Here is a 27,670-nt window from a genome sequence, read left to right on the forward strand (position 1 = left end):
TACCTTAACTAATGTTCTATGAGTACCTTCCCAAAATAGACTTAATTTAGGGCAATCCCAGAAAATATGAAAATGATTTGCCTCCTTAGAGCCGCACCTTCTCCAACACATCACATTTGTATCTTTATATTTTTCCTGATATGGGGTCTTGAAGTATCTTATAATGTTTTTCCAACAATGTTCTCTCCAAGTCAAAGAATTAGTCGAGGACCATTGAAAGCTGCAGATTTTCCCCCAAGCCTCCTCTGAAAGTACCAACCCCGCTTCTTTCTCCCACTTCTCTTTAATATACAGTGTATTTACATTTTTAGCATGGGAGAGTGCATTATATAGGCGAGAAACTGATTTACTAGGTATTGAACTGCAAGCCGAATTATTGAACCACTTGCCCAACTAATAAGACAGAGCGAAATCGTAAAAGGTATCAAGGTGGCAGGGATTGAACAGAAAGTGGCGTTATTCGCAGATGATGTTTTGGTCTATCTGAGTGAACCAGAAAAATCATTTATAGGATTGTTTACACTGTTGGATGACTTTGGGAAAATATCAGGTTATAAAATAAATGTAAAGAAAACGCAGGTTATGTCCCTAAATTATACACCATCCAAAAAATTGCAGGATACATACGATCTTAAGTGGGAAGCTAAATCATTAAAATATTTAGGAATAACCCTGCCGAAGGATCTTTCAACACTGTCACAGGTAAATTATGGGCCATTAATCTCAGAGATAAAAGCAGATATGCATAGATGGAATCTTATCCCCTTTTTAAGTTTAAATTCAAGGATAAATACTATAAAAATGAATATTCTTCCTCGGTTATTGTATCTTTTCCGTACTTTACCAGTGGAGGTGGATGATAATCAATTCAGGGAATGGGACAAATGGATTTCCCGCTTCATTTGGCAAGGAAGGAAACCTAGAATTCGATATAACACTTTACAGTTAGGGAAGGAAAGAGGAGGTATGGTTCTTCCTTGCCTGAGAAATTATTTTTATGCCTCACAGATAACCCCTCTGTTATATTGGTGTAATAGGGAATATAAGGCTAGATGGAAGGAAATAGAATTTGGATTAGTTGACAGTTTTCCTCTTCAGGCCTCAATAGCTGACAAAGGATTGATGGCCCAGTTGGAAAAATTTAATAATGCTTGGATAAATCTTACATTAAAAGTATGGCAGAAGGTGGTTAATTCATGTGGAATTAATAACATGCTAAAACTCTTTAGATGGTGTGCATATGATACCGAATTCCTTCCCAACAGAGGAGATAAAAGATTTGAGCTATGGATAAAGAAAGGTCTTACAACCTACCTCTCATTTATAGATAAAAGAGTATTACAAAGTTTCCAAATCCTGCAGGACAAACATGGCCTAGAACATAATGACTTTTTTAGGTACCTTCAAATACGAAACTATGTTAACCAGAGTTGTAGATATACAGACCTATCAACAGTAGAATTAGAATTTTTCAAGATTATGTTTCTGTTTTAATAAGGGACTAGACTTACAAGAAGTCGAAAGGAGCTGGGACTACTGTTGAGAAAGAGAAGGTTGAGGAGGGACTTGGTAGAAATAGATAAACTGACACTTGTATGGATGGAATGGATCACAGATATAAACTTAGAGGGGAAAGGAATTAAAAGAGACATGAAATCTGCTCCTTACATGGCATGTGCTGGATTCCAGAATGAACCGCCTGCTGATGCAGTTGTGGCAGCTTCCCCCAAAGCCTTCGAGAGAGAATTGGGTAGATGTGGTGGAGCAGAATGCACATGGCCACAGAGGAAGGGCCCGTGCTTGGAAATGGAGAATTACTCTTGTGGAGTACCTGTGCAGACACTATGGGCCAAATGGCCTCCTTCTCTGCCTTAACCAGTCTATGATTTTATGTCTCTCCTTTCCTGTGAAGATGGATGTGAAATACTTATTTAGAAATGCGCATGACTTCTCTCTCCATACACGGAGTACCATTTTGCTCAGTGACAGATCCTACTCTTTCCTTTGTTACCATTTTTCACGTGTATCATAATTTGCAATGTTAAGGATACTCATCCCATACAGATGAATAATGTACTTCATAAACAGGTGACCTTTCTTACCTTGTCTATCGTATCTTCATCAGCTCCATGTTCTTTCAACCAGCTAATAAGTTCAGGGTCTCCAGTGTTTACCGGAGAAGAATCATAGTGACACACTGACAGAGTCGGTAAGTCTAGAAAAATAACATGAAATCAAACAGGAACACAATGAATGAAGTCAACAGTAGCATGTCGTGAAAGATCAAAATCTTTCTTTATGGCATGAAAGCTTGCTTCAGCTGAATCAAGAAATGCAATCCTTAAAAAAAATGTAAAAGCTGACAATACTAAAGGTGCAACGCCACATCTATCGATTTTGTGAATACTAAACTTCCTCTGTGTAACGTACCTAGTACATTGAAAACAGCTTAAAATTCTATTCGCTGTTCTAGGGTTATGAAAGCTATTCCTTGAGAAAAATAAAATCAGGGGCTCACTTGTTAATGAACTCTGGTGCTAATACAAACTAAACATGTAGAGATGCCGGTTGACTGCCTCTCTGTCTGAGATCTCCCGGTGGAGGCATTGCTGATGCCCTTCCTCAGCCAATAAACAAACAGCAAATTTAAAAATAAATTACTATATTCCGAGACCAAGGCCACAAACCAGTCTGGGGATTCCAGCTGGGTTCTGCTCACTGGCAGACCAGTATATCATACTTATCTTATTGGCTCATGTACAAGGAAAATGAGGAAACTGCCAGATTGCCGCACTAGTTGCACTGACTTTGTGGGCAACTAGGAGAGGAATATACTCCCCAGCCAAAAAAAAAATCCCATTGTAACAGCCTGAAGTGGCTGGCACTTGAGCAATTGGTGTGAACTTAATCAAAAAGGGAAGCTTATAGAAATACAAAGAAACACCATAGTGAACCAATATTTAGCCTGTGTGACAATGATCTACAAGTACATACAGGTGTCCCCCGCTTTTCGAACGTTCGCTTTACGAAACCTCACTGTTACGAAAGACCTACATTAGTACCCTGTTTTCACTTTCAGAAGGTGTTTTCACTGTTACGAAGAAAGGCAGCGCGCGATAAAAAATCAGCGCGCAATAAAAGGCAGCGCGCGCCCCGAGCTGCCGCTCTCTCCCGGATTCAGAACAGCATTGCTGAAACACGTTGCATTGAGCAGCCGTTAGCAAGATGAGTTCTAAGGTGTCGGAAAAGCCTGAAAGAGTAAGGGTGTTACACTTAGCATAAAACCAGACATAATTAAGTGTTTCGATTGTGGTGAACGAAGCAAGGACAAAGTGAGTTTGGCTTGTGGAAGTTGACGAAGATGATGTTGAAGAGGTTTTGGCATCCCATGACCAAGAACTGATAGATGAAGAGCCGATGCAATTGGAAGAGGAAAGGCTAACAGTCGAAACCAAATGCAGAAAGTGAAGCAACTGCGTGAGATTTTCACTGCGATGATAAAGTACGACTTTAATCTTGAAAGGGTACGTAGGTTTAGGGGATACTTGCAGAAAGGTTTGAGTGCTTACAAACAACTGTATGATAGAAAAATGCGCGAGGCTCAGCAGTCAAGCAAGCTTTCCACATCAGCCACGGCAGACGACGAACCTTGACCTTCGACATCGAGGCAGGCAGTCATAGGAGAAGATGAGCTGCCTGCCCTGATCGACGATGAGATGACACCCCCGTGTCCCACCACCCCAACACCGGGGCCACGGACAGATACTGTACCGATTCGCGAACAACGCAGCGGTAGCCGGGAGGCACACAGCACATCTTTAAGAAAAAATCCAAAATAAACAAGCTAATTAATTAGGTGCCACCAACACGTAATTGTCGGCCCAGATCAGTGCCGATTTTTGATTGCATCGCCTCTGATCTGGGCCGACAATTAGGTGTCGGCGGCACCTAATTAATTAGAATGTTTATTTCAGCTTTTTTCTTAACGATGTGCTGTGTGCCTCCCGGCTACTGCAGTGTTCTTCGCGGCAATGTATCGGGTCGGCAGCCTGGAGGGTGGGAGCCACTGCACCACCCAGCCTGCGACGACTCAGTCTAACACACTATCATCAGTGTGCTCGGCGCTGTTTTCCCAATTCCGGTAAGTGATACTACACTGTACATACATTATTTCTACCTTATATAGGCTGTGTATTTTTACGTGTTATTTGGTAGATTTGGCAGTTTCATAATTTAAAGGTTACTGGAGAGCGCGTTTATGCCAACAGCGCCTGCGTGAGATTTTCGCTACGGAGATCTGTGCAGGCAATCGTTGTAGGGAAGTATTTCTACTTTATATAGGCTGTGTATTTATCATATCATTCCTGCTTTTACTATATGTTACTGTTATTTTAGGTTTTATGTGTTATTTGGCATGAGTTGGTAGGTTATTTTTGGATCTGCAAACGCTCACAAAATTTTCCCATATAAATAAATGGTAATTGCTTCTTCGCTTTACGACATTTCAGCTTACAAACCATTTCATAGGAACGCTCTACCTTCAGATGGCGGGGGAAACCTGTACCCTGGTTCCATATCCAACTTCAAATCTGCTTCCTTTTTATATGTATGCTCATTAGAGAAAGTAACTATTGATAATTCCTAAGTAGACCAGGCATGGAACATTAAACCAACACGAGAAAACCTGCAGATGCTGGAACTCCAAGCACCACACTCAAAATGCTGGAAGAACTCAGCAGGCCAGGCGTCTATGGAAAAGTCAATGTTTCAGGCCGGGACTATTCGTCAGGACAGGCCAGATTTTGCGTGCACACATTAAAACAACCTGGCCAAGCTTCCAATACTCTTTATGACCAAATGTGCTTCAATTACCCTCTGTGCCCTTTTTGAAAACAACAACCAGACTGAAACCAACAATCAAAAAACCACAGAGGTATGAACAACGTGTACATAAAATGAATGCATAATCAAAATCACACTTTTTGTGCAAGATCATTTTATTCAAGGATTACCTGTTTGTTCTGACTTCAGTTTGAGCAATTTAATTTCTTGTTCTTTATCTTCAATGGCTTGGTGAAGAAGAATCTGATAGTCCTTTTCTTTTTGAATGAGTTCTTCTAAAAGTCTGCAAATGAATGTAACACTTTTACCAATGCTTTGTAAAATGCAGTTCCAATTAATCACAATTTTAAAAGCTGCTTTTAACTCAGTTCTTCCATTGATTTGCAGACTGGATTGCAAAGTTTTAAAAAGGAGATGTGCAACAAATACCATGTTTATCCTGGTGTAGATTAGTTTTGTTAAAATGAATTGAAGTAATCTTTTAATTGAAAATGGTACAATATCTATTAGTCCCCGCTGAATCATATATCTTAGATAAACCATGGACTAAGCACACACTTTTAAAGGTTATTATAGTTCTATCATATGTCCTATGGTGGTCCTAATCCTACTGCTTCCTCACATAAAATTTAAGGGTCATTGCAAATTAATATGATTAGTTGACTTGGAATTAAATTATAACTAGTTAATCAATGGCTATTAATTTTTCACACATTACAACCATACCTTCATCACCACTTCCCAAACAAAATAAATGAAGATGTCCCTTTCAGATATGAAATAGGCATTTTCAAAGCTATTGTAGAGTAAGTAACGAAAATTTGTTTCTGATAATTGACAACAGAATCATTAAAAATGTTACAAACAACATAGTCTGAAATAGAATGATGAAGACTGGGTTTGGAAAAAAAGAGTGGGGTGGGGCTAACAGTACAATAAATTTTGCTCTGAAAAATGGGACAAATAATCTCCTTCATGCCATGATAACTCTATGAACATCCAATGAAGTAAACTTTTTCAGTCAGTCAAATTAATAATCACCTGAAATATTATCCAACAATTGGAATACTTCCAACAATATTAGTTTTATTTACCATATAAATATATGACCATCAAAACAAATCACATTCTTATTGAAGCATTTGAAATCGAATGACTTACCTGCTAGTTTCCAATTTAAGCCTCCCCAATTGCATGGTCAAGGACCTGTGTATATACTGAGAGTCATGTGATATAGTTGAACTAAGTGTGCTCACACCCGATGTTGGTATTCGGTCCTCATTCACAGCAGACCGCTGCTGAATTTCACAGCGGGGTGGCTCATTGTGATTTTCATCAACATCTGCATTATCATCAACATCTGCATTATCCTCAACATCTGTTTCTTCTTGGTCTGCAGCATCACTCCCAGATGCAAGACTGAAATGTGGTCGCAGTTCTGTATGAAGTTAAAAACGACATACAATGTTAACAGTTGAGCCTTCTGTCTGACATCTGACAGACCAAAGATGCAGTGTTTCTAGTCTGCTTAGCTCCAATCAAAATTGCATTCAATTGTAGCTCCTGTTTTCAAAATGATAAATATGGACAATTTTATGTATAATCTGCATTATTTTAAAGTACAGTATTAATTAATATTTCCAGTCTGTAGACTGGTATTTTTTGACAATTATAATAGGTCAGCTTGGATTTTATTGGGCTCTGTGATTCCCTTTCACTGGGGTTATGGGGGTAAATTGGGATAGAGACTCAAGAGCATTTTTAAGAGGAACAATCACAAATACTTCTTGTTAGTCCTGTTTAAAATATCAATTTAAGTTTTATCTGCATGTGTGTGGTAGTTGGTCACCTTCCCAAGTAGGTGAGGCAAACATTGTTGGCAGAGGTGCGTTGGTTGTTAATACAGATGACAAATTTCACTGTAGGTTTCGATGAACAGTACATATTGTAAGAAAGTGAACCCGATTCGTATTGAGGATGACGTGTGACCATGATGCCATGGAAAGCACTGGAAGGCGGCGATGCAGGATTTAACTAGCTGGCATCAGAACTCGGTGGCCGCAATGATCAAGGTAAGCTTCAAAAGGCAGAGGAAAGCAGGTGAGCTTTCCCCTTTCGGAAATCCCTTGATCTCCTCTCGCCAGTGATGAGAGACTACATCTGAGCATTCCATGATGGGCCAATATGATGTGTTACTGTGTCTAAAAAGAGTCACTTACATAGGTATGTGAAACAAAGGACATTACACTACAAGTACCCATCTGAAATTGCCTGACAGAAGTTAAAAGTTTGGTACAATGCTTCTGTTTTGCAACCAATTCAAAGGTAACAAAATGCCCTTTTAATTATTAGTACAATTAATATTTCTGTTTAATTAACTCAGTTAATTCCATATAATAAGAGGCAACTTTTTAAAAAAATGGATCCATAAAACTTAATAGTTGATTCTTTGTTACACCCTCAGGTGGCAGCAGGAAATCTAATTAGCTTTATTCATAAGGGCAGCATTATTAAAGTTTGAAGGAGAATAATTCTTAAACAGCCCAGTCATCTGCTGGGGCAGTAATGACTCACCAGGAACAAGAATAGTAATAGCTGTCTGCACAGCTTTGCGAATAATGTTATCCAAAGCAAACATCCAGTGAGGTTTAATATTGTGTGTTCTCAAGACTTTATTTACCTAGTAGCACAGAATAAAAAAACAATTACTCTAAATCTTTTTTGGTTACAACAGGAAGAAGAAAATGATTTTAAAAAATTGAACCTATACAGCGCAGCTGTAAAATTGAAAGTATGTAAACATGGTTCCATTTATTCTTTATTGGTCATATCAGCATTATTAGAAAGGCCAGCATCAATTACCCATCCCTAAATGCCCTCACACCGAGTATTGGACAGGCCATTTTTGAGAAAGCTGTATTTGTGGGTCAGGAAGCATGTATAAACCAGAACACATTAAAAAACAGCAGATTTTTCCCACTACATTGAAAAGCAGTTGAAGTAAAAAGAGAAAATGCATAAAAATCTATGCCAGAAGAAGCAAGGCCAGCCATAGAGATTCAACTTTTCACCAGAAACAGAAACCAAAATACCAATGATAATTCTCTTTTAGAGCTAAGTGGCCTAATGTACATTTTCAGCATACTTTGTTTATTTACATTCTCATAAAATGTTTCTGTAATTAACAGATATCTTTATAATTATTGTAAATTACTCTAAAAAAGGTAACTGATGCTTGAAAAACCCTTGTTTTCTAAAATTAAAAAAAACCTGCAGATGCTGTCAATGGAATTTAAAACAGAAAATTGTTTGAAATAACAAGTCAGCACCATCTGTGAAAAGCAAAACAGTGTTAACATTTCAAGTCAAAGACTTGGCCAATATTTTTCATTTTTTTATTTCAGATTTTCAGTATTTGCTTTTCAATTTCCAACAAGAAACCTCTTCCATTGGTTGGCCGATGCTCTTAAGAGGTGCTTGGTTTTCTTTTAAAACTGCTTTCTTGTTCCCAAAGATTTTTAATTTTATCAAAGGAACACTTCTCATTCCCAACAGCATATTATAAATATTAGATATAGATCTATTATAGAAAGGTTACAGATTAAAAATTACATCTAGTATATTCTTATCAGGACTTTTAGGAAATGTACTTATTTGAGACCGTAAAAAATCTCTTATTTGTAGATATCGAAAAAAATGAGTTTTGAGTAAACTATATTTAGTGACAAATGTTCAGATGAAAAAAGACTTCCCTCTACAAACAAGTCCTGAAAGCATTTAATACCTAATCTATCCCATTCTTTAAAAGCCACGTCAATCATAGAGGGTTTTAAAAAATAATTAGAAAAAACCGGACCCAAAAGAGAAAATCTCAATAAGCCAAAATATTTTTGGAATTGTATCCAAATCCTCACAGTGTGTTTAACTACCAGATTATCAGTTAACTTACTCAAAGACAAAGGAAGTGAGGATCCAAGAAGAGAAATAATAGAGACTTTATTAACAGAATTAGCTTCTAAGAAAACCCACATCAGGTAATCCTCACGATTTATACAATATAAACAAAATGTAAGATTTCTTATATTAACTGCCCAATAATAAAATCTAAAATTTGGTAAGGCTAATCCTCCATTCTTCTTATCTTTCTGAAGATGAATTTTATTTAATCTAGAATGATTATTCTTCCATATATAAAAAGATACAATAGTGTCAAAAGAATCAAAAAAGGATTTATGAATGAAAACTGGCAATGCCTGAAAAAGATATATAAATTTAGGTAATATATTCCGTTCGATAGAGTTAATTCAACCAATTAACGATAACGAAAGAGGCGACCAATTTAAAAATATTCTTTTTACATGATTCAATAGAGTAAGAAAATTTTCTTTAAATAGATACTTATATTTCTGTGGAAACTTGGAATCAAATTTCTAAATTGGTCAACACTTCATCATTATGTGTCCGTCACTCTCCACTCTTTAAAGTGGTCCATAGGGCCCATATGACTAAGGATAAGTTGTCTCATTTTTATTTAGATACATCTCCATATTGTGATAAATGTAATAATGGAGAAGCTTCACTCATTCATATGTTTTGGACATGTCCAAATCTTGGAAAATATTGGAAAGAAGTATTTCAAACCTTTTCGATACTTTTTAAAGTAAATTTCAAGCCTAATCCTTTGACTGCTTTATTTGGTATTGTTGGAGGAAAAGATATTATTTTGGAGCCATGTGATTTGCACATTTTGGCTTTTATGTCTCTTATGGCCTGAACAATGCTTTTGCTTAAATGGAAAGATGTGGCCCCTCCTATTCACGCCCAATGGTTACGTGATGTGATGTCATGTTTAAATTTAGAGAAGATTCAATATTCAATCTTTGAATCTCATCAAGACTTTCAAACATTGTGGGGACCATTTCTGAATTATTTTAAAAACCTTTGATTTGTTGTTAAAGCACAGATGATGACTAACAATCTTTTTTCTTTTTTTTCTACTAATCAGCTTCGGTCTTGGTAGTGGGTTAGATTTTTTTAATATAATAAAGTTATTATTTTTCAATGTTATGAAATAATTGACTTGTACGAATATAGGTTAAGGAGTCTTTATATGCGATTTAGCTTAATGTAGTGACATATTTTTTTTCCTGTACTCTGTATTTTTTATATATAATATTGAAAGAAAAAGTGCTTTCTTGAAATATACAGATAACTTTTCAGAGTTCAAAATATAAAGATCTGTGGCACTGGAAACACAGTTAATCTGTAATGGAAAAGTTACTGATCGATATCTTAAGTGGTAAGGAAAAGGGGGAGGAGCAGAGAGAATGAAAGGGGAAGTCGGTGATCCATTGGAGGGCAGGAGAGACTACGTGGCTAAGATGGTGACAGACCTCCATGAAAGACAATGGTAAAAGATAGTGAATGACAAAAGGCTGGTCTAGGGTGGTATGTAAGAGGGCTAAAATGAATAGAATTTGAAAGTGACCAGAATTGTTGAAAATATCGACATATCGGGCTGGTCATATTAAATATCACTCTCAAGCCCTGACGGCTGTAACCTGCTCAATCAGAAGATGAGTGGTGAATTCTCGAGCTTCTATTTGATTTCGTTGGTCCAGTGGAGGTGGGAGGGGTCAGGGAAAGTGAGTGGGAAATTTAATATTTTAGGCAACCGTAAGCATCAAGTCGTGGATCTTGTGGAATTCTGCCTTATTTCATTGCTGGTGGTTCCTGAGTGAATTTTGCATCATCAGGGGTAACTTGGCCCAGACTGAGGAAAGGTAAAGAAAGCCTGGATGTGGAGCTTGCTGTGTTGTACCTCAATTGGTGCCTACTAGAGAGGACAATTTTTTTATTCACTTGACTTGCAAGTACAATATTTTTCAAAACATTCTCTCCCACAGAAATATATTTTGGAAATTAGCCCTGAAATCCCAGTATGGAACCCCGACATACTTTAAACGATAAGCCAAAATTGAACTTCAACAGCAAAGAAACAGATGTAATAGATGTGACTGGTAACATTCTGTGAATATGTAGTTCATGCACAACAGATTCTTCCCCTTTAATCCGAATAGCTGGAAGATCACCCATTAAACTCCAAAGACAGTTCATTGCATTGAAGGAATAATCCAAGATCATTAACATCATCATCATTATTATTAAGTGCTGTGTCACATGATGTGAGCCATCATGGTCCTTGACCAAGATTGAACTTGGTAATTTTTTTCCACAGAAGAGGTTTGCCTTTGCTTTCTTTTGGGCAGTGATTTTACAAGATGGGTGACTGCAACCATTATCAATACTCTTCAGAGATTGTCTGCCTGGCATCAGAGGTAGATAACCAGGACTTGCGATATGTACCAGCTGTACCACCCATGGATTCATGTGACCTTGATCGGGGGGGGGGGGGGGAGGGCTAAGCAGGTGCTACACTTTGCCTAAGGCTGACCTGCAGGCTAGTGGAGGGCAGGAGTGTATTACACCTCCTTTGGTAGAGACGCATCTCCACCATGAAAATAACTTAAAAGCATATTTAAAAAGAAAGAAATAATTTCTGTCTCAGTGTTCTTGCTGGGAACATTATTTCTAGGAAACATAACCCTTCATGTTTTGGACATTCAAGGAAAACATTTGGGAAACTGAAACTTGAAATTTCTGCCAGCTTCCTGAATTAGATTGGTTGTCCTGAATAAATGAAATGTGATACCTGCAGATGCTGAAAATCTGAAACAAAATTAAAATTTAGCCAGTATCTTGTTTTCAAATCTTTATTACCCAGCACTCCGTCAAGGGCTGGCCAAAAAATAAAAGAATAGGAGGCTTGTATTCACAAAGCATAGCAGTCTAATACCCCAAAGGATGTGGTGGTTGCTGCTGGGCATGTAGCAAATCATATACTAATGTTTGGACTACTGAATTGTATGGTTTCATCTGGAGTATACTTGCACATTTTTAAGACTGCATAAACCTCAGTTGTACTGAAGAATACTTCAGCACTTGATCATTATCATGAAAAAGCATGGTCATTACACCATTGCAGGAGTGTCCCCTTCTTTGACCACCCAGTCTCAGGTTAAAGGTTGCACAGTTGGCAGAGTTCTGTAAACTCATGTCTACCAGCAATCAGAGCGGGACAGGTCAAGATCATTTCACAGCCAGCAGACACAAGGACTTTTTCCAGAAAAAAATTCACACTGAAATAAATATATTTCAACTTACAGCTTCTTGGAAACCAAACAGCACCACCTGAATTTGATTAATGGCATGATTGTCAAAGTCCAGCTCCAACTTCAGCTTGGAAAGTGTGGCTGAGATAATTTTGCGATCAGTTGATCTCACAAACTCTCTTAAACTAACAACAAGTGTGCAGATATGCTCCGATTTCAGTTTTGGTTCTTCAGAACCCTACAAATAAAGAAAACATGCAGGAAGTATTTATTAGCCTTCTAAAATTTAACAAAGTTCAAAGTAAATTTATTATCAAAGTATAGGTACACATGTGTCACCATAAATAGTGGATTCCAGTTAATCAGGGCAGCCGCTTACTTGGGATAACTCTTAAAGAACAAAAACTACAAACCCATTTCCAGAAAAGTTGGGATATTTTCCAAAATGCAATAAAACAAAAATCTGTGATATGTTAATTCACGTGAATCTTTATTTAACTGACGAAAGTACAAAGAAAAGATTTTCAATAGTTTTACTGACCAACTTAATTGTATTTTGTAAATATACACAAATTTAGTATTTGATGGCTGCAACACACTGAACAAAAGTTGGGACAGAGTTAAAATAAGATTGAAAAGTGCACAGAATATTCAAGTAACACCGGTTTGGAAGACTCCGCATTAAGCAGGCTAATTGGTAGCAGGCGAGGTATCATGACTAGGTATAAAAGTAGCCAAAGGCTCAGTCTTTGCAAGCAAGGATGGGTTGTGGCTCACCCCTTTGTGCCAAAATTCGTGAGAGAATTGTTAGTCAGTTCAAAAGGAACATTTCTCAAAGCAAGATTGCAGAGAATTTGAGTCTTTCAACATCTACAGTACATAATATTGTGAAAAGATTCAGAGAATTCAGAGACATCTCAGTGCGTAAAGGGCAAGGTCGGAAACCACTGTTGAATGCGCGTGATCTTCGAGCCCTCAGGTGGCACTGCCTAAGAAACTGTCATGCTACTGTGACAATTATAGCCACCTGGGCTCGGGAGTACCTTGGAAAACCATTGTCACTCAACACAGTCTGTCACTGCATCCAGAAATGCAACTTGAAACTGTATTATGCAAGGAGGAAGCCATACATCAACTCTGTGCAGGAACACCGGCGAGTTCTCTGGGACCGAGTTCATCTCAGATGGACCGAAAGACTGTTGAACCATGTGCTGTGATCAGATGAGTCCACATTTCAGCTAGCCTTCGGAAAAAATGGGTGTCGAGTTCTCCGTGCCAAAGATGAAAATGACCATCCAGATTGTTATCAGCGAAAAGTGCAAAAGCCAGCATCTGTGATGGTATGGGGGTGCATCAGTGCCCACGGCATGGGTGAGTTGCATGTATGTGAAGGTACCATTGACTCTGAGGCGTATATTAGGATTTTAGAGAGATATGTTGCCATCAAGGCGACGTCTCTTCCCGGGACGTCCTTGCTTATTTCAGCAGGACAATGCCAGAGCACATTCTGCACGGGCTACAACAGCGTGGCTTTGTAGACACAGAGTGCGTGTGCTTGACTGGCCTGCTGCCAGTCCAGATCTATCTCCTATTGAAAATGTATGGCGCATCATGAAGAGGAGAATCAGACAACGGAGACCACGGACTGTTGAGCAGCTGAAGTCTTATATCAAGCAAGAATGGACAAAATTTCCAACTGCAAATCTACTACAATTAGTAACCTCAGTTCCAAAGCGATTAAGAAGTGTTATTAAAAGGAAAGGTGATGTAACACAATGGTAAACATGCCTCTCCCAACTTTTGTTGAGTGTGTTGCAGCCATCAAATTCTAAATTTGTGTATATTTACAAAATACGATTAAGTTGGTCAGTAAAACTATTGAAAATCTTTTCTTTGTACTTTTGTCAGTTAAATAAAGGTTCACGTGAATTAACATATCACAGATTTTTGTTTTTATTGCATTTTGGAAAATATCCCAACTTTTCTGGAAATGGGGTTTGTAATCCAGAAACTTGTCAGGGTTCCCTTCGTTTATTTGGGACAGTATGCCACGTAAATGAAACTGTTGCCGAACAGTTTCTAACTAGTGTCAGATGCATGCTTGTGTGGCCTTTAGACACTACACTGTGCTTAGAGTGATCGGTTTTAAAATAGTGTCAGTTGTACATGTTTGTCTTCAAAAAAGCAGCGATTTTTTTGTCACTGATATTTGTGGAAATAAACAGCACAACAACCCAGAACTGTTCTACTCACTACAGTTTTAAACATTCAGGCATGGAGATGCGAGAAACTGCTATGAGTGAGAATGAAGCTATTTCATAACTTCAACAAATTAGGAACTCCGAGGAATTTGAAGGTGTTGACAATCATCTTGAATGTTAAAATGAAAATGAAGATTTGGAAGATGCAATCGTCGATCATATTGTATGAAGGCAGTCCATTAACTGTACTAGGAGTCTGCACTGATTTTGTTCATTTACAATCAATCAAAAGAACATAACAGCGTACATTGGATGAATACCTCCATCAATAAGTTTCAGAAACTGATACACAGCTTTAGTAGCATTGCTAGTGTTTTAATTTGTTCCACATTTCATTTAAACATAATTTGTTACTCAGTTTGTCTTTTTTATATTTTTTAAACTGTTTCCATGGAACATCAGCTAATTGGTGTAGCCACTTAATTAGGCCAAAAATGTACTAGTTCTGATGTGTCCCAGTTAACTAGAATCCACTGTACTACCCTGAGATTCATTTTCTTGCAGACATTTACAATAAGTACAAAGAAGTACAATAGAATCAATGAAAAACTGCACATGACAGTGTCAAACAACCAATGTGCAAAAGACAACAAATTGTGCAAATGCAAAAAAGGTAAACAAAAACCAAATAATAATAATAAATAAGCAACTAATTCAAGAAAATAAGTTGGTGAGTCGTTTACAGTGAGTACGTAGGTTGTGGAATCTGTTCGGTGTCGGGGGTGAGTGAAGTTGAGTGACAACAAGCAAGGATGTGCATTTATAGGGCCAGAATTTCCTGTGGTGTTCAGAGGAAAAGCACTTGGGGAATATTGCATGTCTTTAAAGCAGGCTAATCTGATTTTCTGTGGATTAACTGGTGGACAGAAACTGCTGTTGGGTATGGGAACCTCTCTTGGGGGCAGATCTTCTCTGAGGTTGATACCTACTTTAAAAAAATAAGTTAACCAACTTGGAAAGGAAAATCCGTTCCACATATTGTACAAATCAAAAAATTATCCCAGTTACCAAACCAAACTATGTTCACATTTGAAGATGAGTCCTTAAGGGTCCAGTTCTGAAGAAGAACCTTGGCCTGAAACATCAAATGCTTGTTCATTTCCATAGATGTTGCCTGGCCTGCTGAATTCTTCCAGCATTTTGTGTGTGCTGCTGTGGATTTCCAGCATCACATATTCACATATGGATAGTTTTAAGGTGATATATCTGCCAGTGGAAGCTTGGAACTATCTCTGTCAACTTGCTGTTTTTGGGTTTACTACCTAGACTAAATGAAAATCAAAACCAGCAGATGCTGCAGATCCAAATTACCTGGACTCTGTTGTGAATTGCCTAACTAATTTCAATTAATAAGTGAATGGGAGACTTGGATTCATATGCCAGTTGGTTTAGTGGTCCTTGCTGGGCAAACAGCAAGATACATGATAATCAAGAGAAAACCTGCAGATGCTGGAAATCCGAGCAACACACACAAAATGCTGGAGGAACTCAGCAGGCCAGGCAGCATCTAGGAAAAGAGTCGTCATGGCTATCCCTCGAGGTCGAGGATGATGGTCTTCATTCTGTTGATCTACTTATGGGCTCTCAAGTGGCTTACGAGTCCAATCTTGGCTCTGAAAGTTCTTCCGCATTCAGGACAGGTAGTCCCAGATGGCAGATCGGGCTTTGGTTGTTGCTCCCTCTCTTTCCATTTTCTTCTCTTTTCTTCTAATTCTGCATATCTGTTGGCTTCGAAAGTTGCTGTTCCTTTTCGGATGACGGCTTGCCAGAGTTTCCTGTCCTTGGCATTGGTTTCCCAATTGTTGATGTCGATGTTACACTTCTTCATGTTGGCTTTTAAGACGTCTTTGAATCCCTTCTGTTGTCCGCCTCTTTTACGTTTGCCTTCTTTAAGCTGGGAGTAGAAGATTTGTTTTGGCAGACGTTCGTCTTTCATCCGAACAACATGACCACTCCATCTTAGTTGGTTCTTGATGACGTAGGCTTCAATGCTTGTTGTTTTTGCTTCATTTAGCACACTGACGTTGGTTCTTCTATCTTCCCAGCTGATATTTAAGATGTTTCGAAGACAGCGTTGATGGAACTTTTCAAGTGCCTTCAGATGTCGTCGGTATGTTGTCCAGGTTTCCGATGCATACAGGAGCATTGGGATTACCACTGCTTTGTACACTAACCTTTTGGTGTCTGTTCAGATGTCATGATCGTGAAAGACTCTTGTTCAGAGACGTCCAAAAGCTGTTCCAGCGGACTTAAGACGATGTTGGATCTTGTCATGAAGGTCGACATTGGAGGAGAGGTGGCTTCCAAGATACGGAGAGTGGTCCACGTTTTCCAGGGTTGTTTCGCCAAGTTGAATTGATAGTTCTATCCGATTTGTCTCAATTGACGACAGTTGATAGATGATCTGAGTCTTCTTGGAATTGCTGGTAAGTCCAAGTTTTGTGTATGTACGGTTGAAGACAATCAGAATCTGTTGTAGGTGGTTTTCTGAAAGAGCTGCAACGCTGTTGTCATCTGCGTATTGGAACTCGATGAGGGAACTCGTGGATATCTTCGTTTTGGATTTGAGATGCCTATTCCACCGTTGAGGTCTTGGTTGGATTGTTCTTTGTCAGGGGCCTCACCCTCGACCTTACCGCCATGGGTGACCCTACCGGGAGCATAGCTCCAGACGGCATCGCTCTCGGGATCTCAGGACCACACAAGCTTCTCCACCGCGACAAGGTGACAATCCACGGAGAAGAGGAAAAGAGTACAGTCAACATTTGGGGCCAAAACCCTCTGGCAGGACACATTACAATGCCTTTTACTAGTGATTTTACTAGATTCGACTGGAGTATTGGCATGCCTGTACACTTTGGGGATTCAGTACATACAATAAATCTTGGTCTTACTTAAACACCATGAGCTTGGGTGAGTGATAGTGACACAAGAACTGCAGATGTCAGAATGTGGAGCAACAAATATTCTACCAGAAGAACTCAGCAGGTTGAGCAGATCTGTGGGGTAAAGGAATTCTCTACATTTTGGAACAAATTGTTAGTAATTCTTTCCCCCATGCAGATGCTGCTTAACCTGAGGAGTTCCTCCAGCAGACTGCTTGTTGGGTGAGTAACGCATCTCCTCACAAGGTGATGGTGATTGAATTGACAAGCAGATGAAAGTGGGATGGGCGAATAGGGAGTATAACTTTACAATCCTTTAGCACAGACAGAACTTTGGTACTTGTGTGCAATTTTTATTGGCTTTGTTTGTAAACTTCTAATTATGGTGCTGTGTTTCTGCCTATCAGGCATTTTGCAAAGCACCAAACAAATTTACGCAAGGTGAAGACATATCTGAGTATTGGTTATCGAGCAAGATAAGAGGTTAGAAAGAATTTCTAACATATTTTTCGGGGTAAACTATTTGTAAATGTTCTGGCAGGGGCATGTGACTCCATTTTAAGCTCTGTTATAGGAACTGGAAGATACGGTTCATGCTGTGCACATCACTCCTGCTATTTGCTCCCACTTACTGCACTGAGGATAGGTTAGGTTCACAATGATGCCAGCATCAGTCAACATATGTGGATAATGTGTGAGATCTTGTTAGTGTGGAGGGTCCATGAAGCACCTTGATAAGTATTCTACAGCAGGCGAGCTTTAGCCTAAACACATTAGCACCAAAGAAATGTTTGGTCTCAATAACAACATAATTTCTATGGGTGGAATATATCATATCAACATTTTGAGGAAAAAAGGCTGCAGGTAGCACAAGCTATGTAACAGATTTACCTCATGAAAAGTTTGTGAGCAAAGATAAAACCAGTATAACACCAGAGAGGGTTTAAAGCCTTTGACTATTGATCTGGAAAGGGAGCTGGGTGAAACAAATGTAAATAAATTAAGTTTTACCGTCAGTAAGGCCAAGCAAAAACAAATGCTCTTCTGGGGGATTGGTGGCAAAATGGGCAAGGTAAAAGATAGACAAAGAGATTTAATGAATGGTGGGGCAGGCTCCAGCAGTTTTATGGCCTACTCGTGCTTTTATTTCTTACTCAAGTCAAAATGAAGTAGGAGGATGCACTGAAAGAGATTATCCCCTCGGATAAAGTCTCAGTTAGGCTTCATGTAGATTAACATGCATTTCAATCCTCTTAATCTTTGAATGATATGGAGGCTCCTGGGAAAGGTTCAGAGAAGGGCTGATAGCTCAGTGACAAAGTCAGCATTGTACTGCATGCTTAGGGAACTGGACTTTTAAAATTTAGAAACACTTGACTAAGGATGTCTTCTTGAATTTCATTTATAATAATGATAGATATGGACTCTGTCTCTGAAGATTATTTTGAGTTAAGTTGTTTAGAAAGAATAGAAAAAAGGGAGTAAAGTTGTGGGTTAGGCATGTCAAGATTGCAAGCGCTGGAACAGAGTAGAGATCACTTACTTTCACTCTGTTCCCTGAAGCATCAAAAATGAATTTGCAGGAATGGAAATGAACAGGTTCCCAGCTTTGCCTGAAAGTGCACCTTACTGGCTATTGGCGGAATATTTTTCTTATTATCAATTTTAGTGGGTTTTGTTTCTCCCGGAAGATCAGAGAATGTTTGTGGTTGGAAGATATCTTTCTCAGTGATATCTCTGGACAGGTCAAAGGGCCATTCGTTTTTTTCGCCCCACTGCTATTTTTATTCTTATTTTCTGTGTTTGTCTGGATTTACAAGACATTTGACACAAGGAACAAACTGACTAACTGGCAAACACAGAAAGGGTGTTCAGCTTCTGAAATGCACTAAAATTTACTTGGCCAAATGGTAGCTTTGTAAGAGAGTAGGTTGTCACGGTAGGAGGGTGTCATGATGATCAGTGCCAAGACAATGCAAATAAACAAGGAGGAGCAAATCTGACTACGTTTTCAGAAGAAGCCAAATTTGATGTGGAGGTGAAATAGGCAGAGATAAATTTTAGTGCACCTCTGAAAATGGATTCATACTCTGTGAATGAAAGCTGAGCACAGATTAAGTGCGAGTATTCACAGTAAGTGATGAATGGACAGGGGACTTTATAACAACTTGAACAAACGTTTGTAGTAGTGGTCGATTGAAAGTTAATACTTTTGCAACTGGTCAGATGAACCTTTTTTATAAGTGAGGAGCTTGAATAACTTTGGTTCCCAACAAAGTTTAATTGAACGTCCAAACAGAATTAAACAATCTAAATCTCTGGGATCTCCTTCAGGTTGTCTTTAATATTGAGATCTGGCCTTACTGTGCTTCCACGTGGGATCCCTTAAATAAATCCTACATTGTTAGCAGTGATGACAATATATATCGAACTATTCAAAAAAATTAGATTTAAAATAACTGACTTCAGAGAGTTAAAAAAAGAAAACAATTCCAAATTTATTTGTTCTAAATTTCTGATGACATTGCTCAAAGGTTATGCTGTAATCAATTTGTAACGAGTAATAAATTTGTTATGTTGAAACAGGATCAAGGGTGTATGTAATAACTGGGACCCACTGCATAATCCCTTTTAATACTGTTGTTGTACAAGTACCAGGATTTTCCTGTTATCAGTTTGCTGAGTTTGAATTAAAAGCATGTGACAAACATGTGGAACAGCAGCTATATTGATGTCCTGCATGTGATGACCTGGCAACTTTCCCAGCTCTTGTCTAATACTTACTGTCAACAACATAACTTGGAGAGAGGTTATTAGGAATGTCAGTTCTTAAAATAGCTCTTTAGTTAACTGCTGGCTATGCCCTCATTGTAAATAATGGTTCACCAGACTAGTTCCTGGGTTGGTGAAATTTTCTCTGTGCAGAGATAGAGTAGGCTAGGCCTTGGTTACTTAGCTCTGTAGAATGGGAGGTGACCTCTCTGTAAATTTCTTAAACAGTTTGATGGGGTGTAAGTGAGGAGGAGGTTTCCCCTGGCTAAAATCAAGAAAATGGGGCTGAGGAGGAAGATCAACAACAATCATGTTGAATAGAGGGCAGGTTGAGTATTCGTTACTTGCTCCTATACCCTGCTCCAAAGGAGGTGGTAGTGGATTAGCCTCCCAAGCCACCATCCACCATTCAACAAAATCATAGCCAATCTGATCTCAGCCTCAGCTCTTCCTTCACGCCTGTCTGGGTAACCTTTCAACCCTTGCTTATCAGATCAATTATTTCCGGCATAAAAATATTCAAAGACTTTGCATCCATTGTAATTTAAGGAACTTCCTGAGAGAAAAATAAATCTGCCCCACCTGCGATAAATGAGCGATCGTTCATTTTTAAACAGTGACTCCTAGTTCCACAAAAGGCAACATTGCACTCCACCCTGTGAAGATCCTGTAGCCAGTCTGATCTTTTAATCTAAGATTATCCACCCATTCCAGATAGTCCAGTAAGCCTTCCACAAACAGGGAGTGTTGAAGAGTCAACAGCCAACATCAAAACAAATAAAAATACTAGCAAGGATAGAGCATTGCCTAATTGGCAGGAGGCAAAGACTGGGAATAAAGGGCAGTTTTTCTGGTCAGCTGCTGATGACTATTGGTGTTCCACAGGGGGTGTGTTGAGACCAATTCTTTTCATACTATATGTCAATGATTTGGATGATGGAATTGATGGCTTTGTTGCAAAGTTTGCAGACAATAAAAAGAAAAGTGGAGGGTGGGTAGTTTTGAGGAAGTAGAGAGGCTACTGAAGGACTTAGACAGATTAGGAGAATGGGCAAAGAAGTGGCAGATGGAATACAGTGTCTGGAAGTGTATGGTCGTGCACATTGGTAGAAGAAATGAAAAGATTGACCATTTTCTAAATGGAGAGAAAATACAAAAATCTGAGGCACAAAGGGACTTGGGAATCCTTGTGCAGGATTCCCTAAAGGTTAATTTGCAGGCTGAACCTGTGGTGTGGAAGTCAAATGCGATGTTCGCATTCATTTCCAGAAGACTGGAATATAAAAGAAAGGATGTAATGTTGAGGCTTTATAAAGCACTAGCAAGGCCTCACTTGGAGTATTGTGAGCAGTTTGGGGCACCTTACCCTAAAGAATGTGCTGAAACTGGAGAGGCTTCAAAGGAAGTCCACAAAAATAATTCCAAGATTGAACAGCTTGTCATATGAAGAGTGTTTGATGGCTCTGGGTTTGTATTCACTTGAATTCAGAATAATGAGAGGTGACATAATTGAAATCTACTGAATGGTGAAAGGCCTTGATGGAATGAATGTGGGCAGGATGTTTGCTATGGTAGGAGAGTCTAAGAGTAGAGGTCACAGCTCAGAATAGAGGGGTGTCATTTTAAAATGGTGATGAGGAAGAATTTCTTACGCCAGAGTATGGTGAATCTGTGGAATTTTTTGCCACAGGTAGCTGTGGAGGCCAAGTCTTTATGTATATTTAAGGCAGAGGTTGAAAGATTCTTGATTGGTCAGGGCATGAAGGTACATGGTGGGGGGAGGAGAGGCGGGCTGAGAGGGAAAATTGGATCAGGCATGATGAAATAGTGGAGCAGAATTGATAGGCCCAATGGCCTAATTCTGCTCCTATATCATATGGTCTAAAACAAAATCTAAAGTATGGACATACTAGCCAGTACATATGCCAATAAAATATAAGGACATTGGGACAATTTGACACCGTTCTCTAGACCCTGACTGATTTTGAAGTGACGAATGAATTTTGGCTGTCATTGGAATTTCTAGTGAGGGAGGAGGGAAGGGTGGTGGGAGTGAGAAGTCAAACAGCCTCTGTCGGGGAGAAGGAATTATTGACATTTCAGTCTGAGATCCTGCACTGGTACTGAGAGTGGAGAGGAAAGATACACAGTATACTGAAGAGCAGGGGAAGGATAAGACGTGGGCCTGAAGGTTATTGGTGTACTGGAGAAAGATTAAGGATAATAGGCAGACAGTCAGAGGGTGGTGGTGGGGGGGGGGAGTGGAGATGGAGTTAAGAGACAGAGGAGGGTGGGGGACAGAGAGCAAAGGCAGATAAAGCCTGGTGAGGGGGAGGGGTTGTTGGTGCAGATAGCTGCTGGAAGGTGACGAGCAGGTACACAAATCCAGCCAGTGCTGGAATCTGAGAAGAAGGGAATGGATACCATTAGGGGAGAGATGAAGGGCAGATGGATGCAGAACCAGATGGGAGAGAGGCAGTGAGAGACAATGCGTGAAATGTGTGGGTTAGTAGATAAACGGAAACAAGAGGGTGAGGGAGATGGAAATGGTTGATCGGGGCTGGGGAGGGGTATGGGAAAGGAGACAGAAAAATAGGAGGACTGGAGGGAGATCAGAGGGTGCATGCGGAGCGTTGGGGGGGGCGGAAGACCACTGTCAAGCAGGACTGAAACTGGAAGATTCAATGTTCATGCCACTGGATTGGAGGGTACCCAGGTGGAATTCGAGGTAGTTGCGCCTCACCCTGGCAGTGGAGAAGTGCAGGGATGGACACATTGGTGTTGGAACGGGAGAGGATATTGAAACCACAAACACAAGGAAATCTGCAGACGCTGAAAGTCCAAGCAACGCATACAAAATGCTGGAGGAACTCAGCATCTATGGAAAAGGGGAAACAGTCGACGTTTCGGGCTGAGTCCCTTCATCAGGACTGAAGGATATTGAAATGGTGTGCAACTGGGAGTTTGGGATGGTCACCTAGCCTGGAGGCCACATCAGGATCACTGAAAACAGTAGACAAGGTTGGAGGAGGCGGTTGTGCATCTTTTCCTCCTCTCTGGGTCCCTGGATGGTAATGGAAGTCTGAGTGATGCACCTCCCGCAGTTGCAGGGGTAAGTGCCAGGGATCAGGGAGGGGTGGGTAGATAGGGGTGAGAATTATGCAGGGAGTGCTACCCATGGAAAGAGGTGGGGAGGAGAAGATGTGACTAGGTGGGTGACAATTAATAATCTGATTTATTTTAGAAGATCCAAACATTAGGTGAAAATAAATTAAAATAGAAACAATTTGATGTATGCTGTGGAAGTGTGCATTTACCTGCATCAGAGATTGAAGCAGGTTTTTCACAACCTTGTCCTGATCCTCTGAGAGAATCCGATGTAAGGTGGCTCTCCTCTCACTGTCTTTCTTCAGCATGAAGAACCCAGCATCCTTCTCCTCAGGTGATGGTGGTGCACTGTGATCTTCAAAATGATCATCCGGGATACTGCAGATCGAACCAAATAAAGGTGAGCAATTTGAAAAAATGAGAAGACACCAGCACAATAAACAAAAATCACCGCATGTAACCTGAACGAATGTAAAATCTCCTGACAGAGCCTAGACGTGACTCAAGTAGCAGCAGTACTCTCAATGGATACGATTAAATATTCTCGTTTTAGCCTGTTACAGCTAAAAAGCACAACTGCTTCCAAGGTCAGTACAGTCAACAAAGATATCTCGATGTGTTTAAACGAACTATCACTGCTTAAAACCTCCCGGCTACCGTTGCATTCTCCACGAATCGGTATCTGTCCATGGACTGGGCCTGGGGGTTGGGGTGGTGGGACACTGGGGTGTCATCTCGTCGTCTGTTTCCATTAGAGCAGGCAGCTCATCTTCTTCTATGACTGCCCACCTCGATGTCGAAGGTCGAGGTTCATCGTCTGCTGAGGCTGATGTGGAAGGTTTGCTTGACTGCTGAGCCTCGCGCATTTTTCTATCACACAGTTCTTTGTAAGGACTCAAACCATCCTGCAAATATCCCCTAAACCGACGTACCCTTTCAAAATTAAAGTCATACTTTATCATTACTCATTCGGTTTTGATTGTTATCCTTTTTTCTTCCAATTGCATCAGCTCTTCATCTGTCAGTTCTTGGTCATGGGATGCCAAAACCTCTTCAACATCATGTTCATCAGCTTCCACAAGCCAAACTCACTTTGCCCTTACTTCGTTCACCACAATCGAAACGCTTAATTATGTCTAGTTTTACGCTAAGTGTAACACCTTTACGTGCTCGTTTAGGCTTTTCCGATACCATAGAACTCACCTTGCAAACGGCTGCTCACAGGCACGTGCTTAAGCAATGCCGGCGAGAATCCGGGGAGAGCGGCTGCTCGGGGCGCGCGCTGCCTTTTATCGCGTGCTGATTTTTTTGGGCGCTGATTTTTTATCGTGCACTGCTTTTTTCTCGTAACAGTGAAAACACCTTCTGAAAGCGAAAACAGGGTACTAATGTAGGTCTTTCGTAACAGTGAGGTTTCGTAAAGCGAATGTTTGAAAAGCGGGGGACACCGGTAGCATGAATGGCAGCGATGTTTTACTGCCAGGTGAACTCAACGCCTTCTATGCCCGCTTTGAAAGAGAGAACATAACTACAGCTGTGAAGATCCCTGCTCCGCCTGATGACCCCGTGATCTCTGTCTCAGAGGCTGATGTTAGGCTGTCTTTATAGAGAGTGAACCCTCACGAGGTGGGAGGTCCCGATGGAGTCCCTGGTAAGGCTCTGAAAACCTGTGCCAACCAACTAGCGGGAGTATTCAAAGACATTTTCAACCTCTCATGGGTACAGGCAGAAGTTCCCACTTGCTTCAAAAAGGCAACAATTATACCAGTGCCAAAGAAGAATAATGTGTGCTGCCTTAATGACTATCGCCTGGTAGCACTCACATTGACAGAGATGAAATGCTTTGAGAGGTTGGTCATGACCAGACTGAACTCCTGCCTCGGCAAGGACCTGGACCCATTGCAATTTGCGTGTCACCACAATAAGTCAACAGCAGATGCAATCTGTACCTCCCTCTGCAACTGGATCCTTGACTTCCTAACCAAAAGACCACAATCTGTGCGGATTGGTGATAACATACCCTCTTCGTTGACAATCAACACTGGCGCACCTCAGGAGTGTGTGCTTAGCCCACTGCTCTACTCTCTGTATACACATGACTGTGTGGCTAGGCACAGCTCAAATACCATCTACAAATTTGCTGATGATACAACCATTGTTAGTAGAATCTCAGGTGGTGATGACAGGGCATACAGGAGTGAGATATGCCAACTAGTGGAGTGGTGTCACAGCAACAACCTGGCACTCAACGTCAGTAAGACAAAAGAGCTGATTGTGAACTTTAGGAAGGGTAAGACGAAGGACAACATACCAATCCTCATAAAGGGATCATAAGTGGAGAGAGTGAGCGGCTTCAAGTTCCTGGGTGTCAAGATCTCTGAGGATCTAACCTGGTCCACCTCACTTTTTTAAAAAAGATATACAGTATTTGAATGAATGAAATGAATGAATGAAATATCTTTATTGTCATTGCATAGTACAATTCGTCATGCACCAATACAGCGAAAATGAGTTTGCAACTCCCATACTCAATACTATAGAACAACAAATAAAATAAATAAATAAACAATAAATAAAATCAAGTAACCAGCCAGTACAACCAGCAACCATAAAACCAGTATTAAAGTAGCAATATAACAAATTTATTTCTGATTTTTGCACGTTTTTTAATCTATTCAATATACGTGTACTGTAATTGATTTACTTATTTATTTATTATTTTATTTGTTTTTTCTCTTCTATATTATGTATTGCATTGAACTGCTGCTGTTAAGTTAACAAATTTCATGTCACATGCCAGTAATAATAAACCTGATTCTGATTCTGAATTCACTCATGAGAAATTCACACTTGGTGATATGTGTACTAGAAGAGCAATTTAGGGGCCAAAGATGCTCCTGGTCTCTGCCAACAACTTCCCAGCACTCTGGTCCCTAAAGAAATTGTGATCATGCATCATCCAGCTGAGAATGCACTGTCCGTGCCAATACACAGTCCCTGCTGCTTTCAGTCTGAACCCTAATAATTATAACTTACTTATACAGCACTTTTCATGCAAATGATGTACATCGTTCAAAGTGCTTTATAATGGGACAAAGTGCAACATAAAAATTTTAAAAAAACAAAATGATCTTGATTAAAAGCAAGGTTGAATAAATTGAGCTGATGTTAAAAAGTGTCAACTGAATCTGCATCCCTGATTATTTTAGGTACTGAGTTCCACAGTTTAGGAGTGTAGTTAAAATAAAAGCTGACCTGCCAATTTTCTTTTGAGGGAGATTGTTTAAATCTAACAGGCCCGTGGAAGAAGACCTGAGAGCGCAAATGTAGATTCTTTAGTTTCTCTGTGGCTCTCTTAACAACATGGTCTCACAGACTTAAAAATTATTTAACAAATTACCAAGAGCAGTTGTAATGCCAAGTCACAACATTAGCCAAGGAAGTAACTCCTGCATCATTTAAACTGAGAAATAATAATTCAAGTTTAAAGGACCAATTGCAACATGCTCACAAATATCTCCTGGCAACTTCCATTTCATGTGGGACCAAAAAACTTACTGGTAACCAACAATCTGCTGGAAGAACTCAGTAGGTTGAGCAGCATCTGTGAGAGGAAAGGAGTTGTTGATGTTTTGGGAGCTAGGGCTTTACTCTTTGGAGAGAAGCAGGATGAGAGGAGACATGATAGAGGTGTACAAGATAATAAGAGGAATAGATAGAGTGGATAGCCTGCATCTCTTCCCCAGGGCACCACTGCTCAATACAAGAGGACATGGCTTTAAGGTAAGGGGTGGGAAGCTCAAGTGGGATATTAGAGGAAAGTTTTTTACGCAGAGAGTGGTTGGTGCGTGGAATGCACTGCCTGAGTCAGTGGTGGAGGCAGATACACTAGTGAAGTTTAAGAGACTACTAGACAGGTATATGGAGGAATTTAAGGTGGGGGCTTATATGGGAGGCAGGGTTTGAGGGTCGACACAACATTGTGGGCTGAAGGGCCTGTACTGTGCTGTACTATTCTATGTTCTATGTTCTATAAACTTCTGGCTTCCCAGACTGATGAGTTTCATTTAATTCACTGTCAACATTTAAATGAGACCCATAGATTGGCATGGCCAGTTTCACAGGTTGGCACACAGCAGAACCAGCAGCCCTTCCCTGACACTGCATCAGCTTGGGATTGCTTCCCTGCTATAATTTATTCTCTTTAGTTAAGAGATTAAATTATGATTCATTACACTACTTCTTTTTGTATCTAAAATGGATTTATGGTGTTTGAGTTTTAGTAGCAGTATAAAACTGCATCAGAAATGATGTGAGGAGTCGCAGGAACATTTCAAGATCATTTATAATTCTACATTGCTTGGAAAAGGTAAGAGGGGTGCTATTCTCCATTTGGGTCATGTTAAATCCACTTGGTTTAATTCTGATATTAGATTCCCATAGCATGAATATTTTGAAGTTCATCTAACATGGAGGGTTAAGCGGGGAAGTGATGAAATTTCTGCAAAACAGTTCGATTTCTGGACCACCAACCCGGAGATCAGAGTCCAAATCCTGCCACACCAGCTGGGATTTTAAGAACTAGCCGGCTGGCGGTGCAGCATCTGCACCAGACTTCGAGGCGAGTGGT

General features: G+C 39.9%; 1 protein-coding gene across 2 annotated transcripts in view; it reads right to left on the minus strand.

The window, feature by feature from the left end:
* Positions 1-27,670, minus strand: part of map3k5 (mitogen-activated protein kinase kinase kinase 5) — a 189,857-nt gene that overhangs the window by 20,852 nt on the left and 141,335 nt on the right. For both annotated transcript variants that reach the window (XM_063040440.1, XM_063040439.1), the window contains exons 22-27: positions 23,250-23,418; positions 12,067-12,252; positions 7,417-7,522; positions 6,004-6,280; positions 5,013-5,125; positions 2,103-2,215 (exon numbers count right to left, since the gene is read on the minus strand). In XM_063040440.1, the coding sequence (XP_062896510.1) occupies positions 2,103-2,215; positions 5,013-5,125; positions 6,004-6,280; positions 7,417-7,522; positions 12,067-12,252; positions 23,250-23,418 (964 nt within the window). The remainder of the gene's footprint in view (positions 1-2,102; positions 2,216-5,012; positions 5,126-6,003; positions 6,281-7,416; positions 7,523-12,066; positions 12,253-23,249; positions 23,419-27,670) is intronic.

Source organism: Mobula hypostoma, chromosome 2 (genome assembly GCF_963921235.1).
Source record: "Mobula hypostoma chromosome 2, sMobHyp1.1, whole genome shotgun sequence".
In the NCBI taxonomy this organism is placed as follows: Eukaryota; Metazoa; Chordata; class Chondrichthyes; order Myliobatiformes; family Myliobatidae; genus Mobula; species Mobula hypostoma.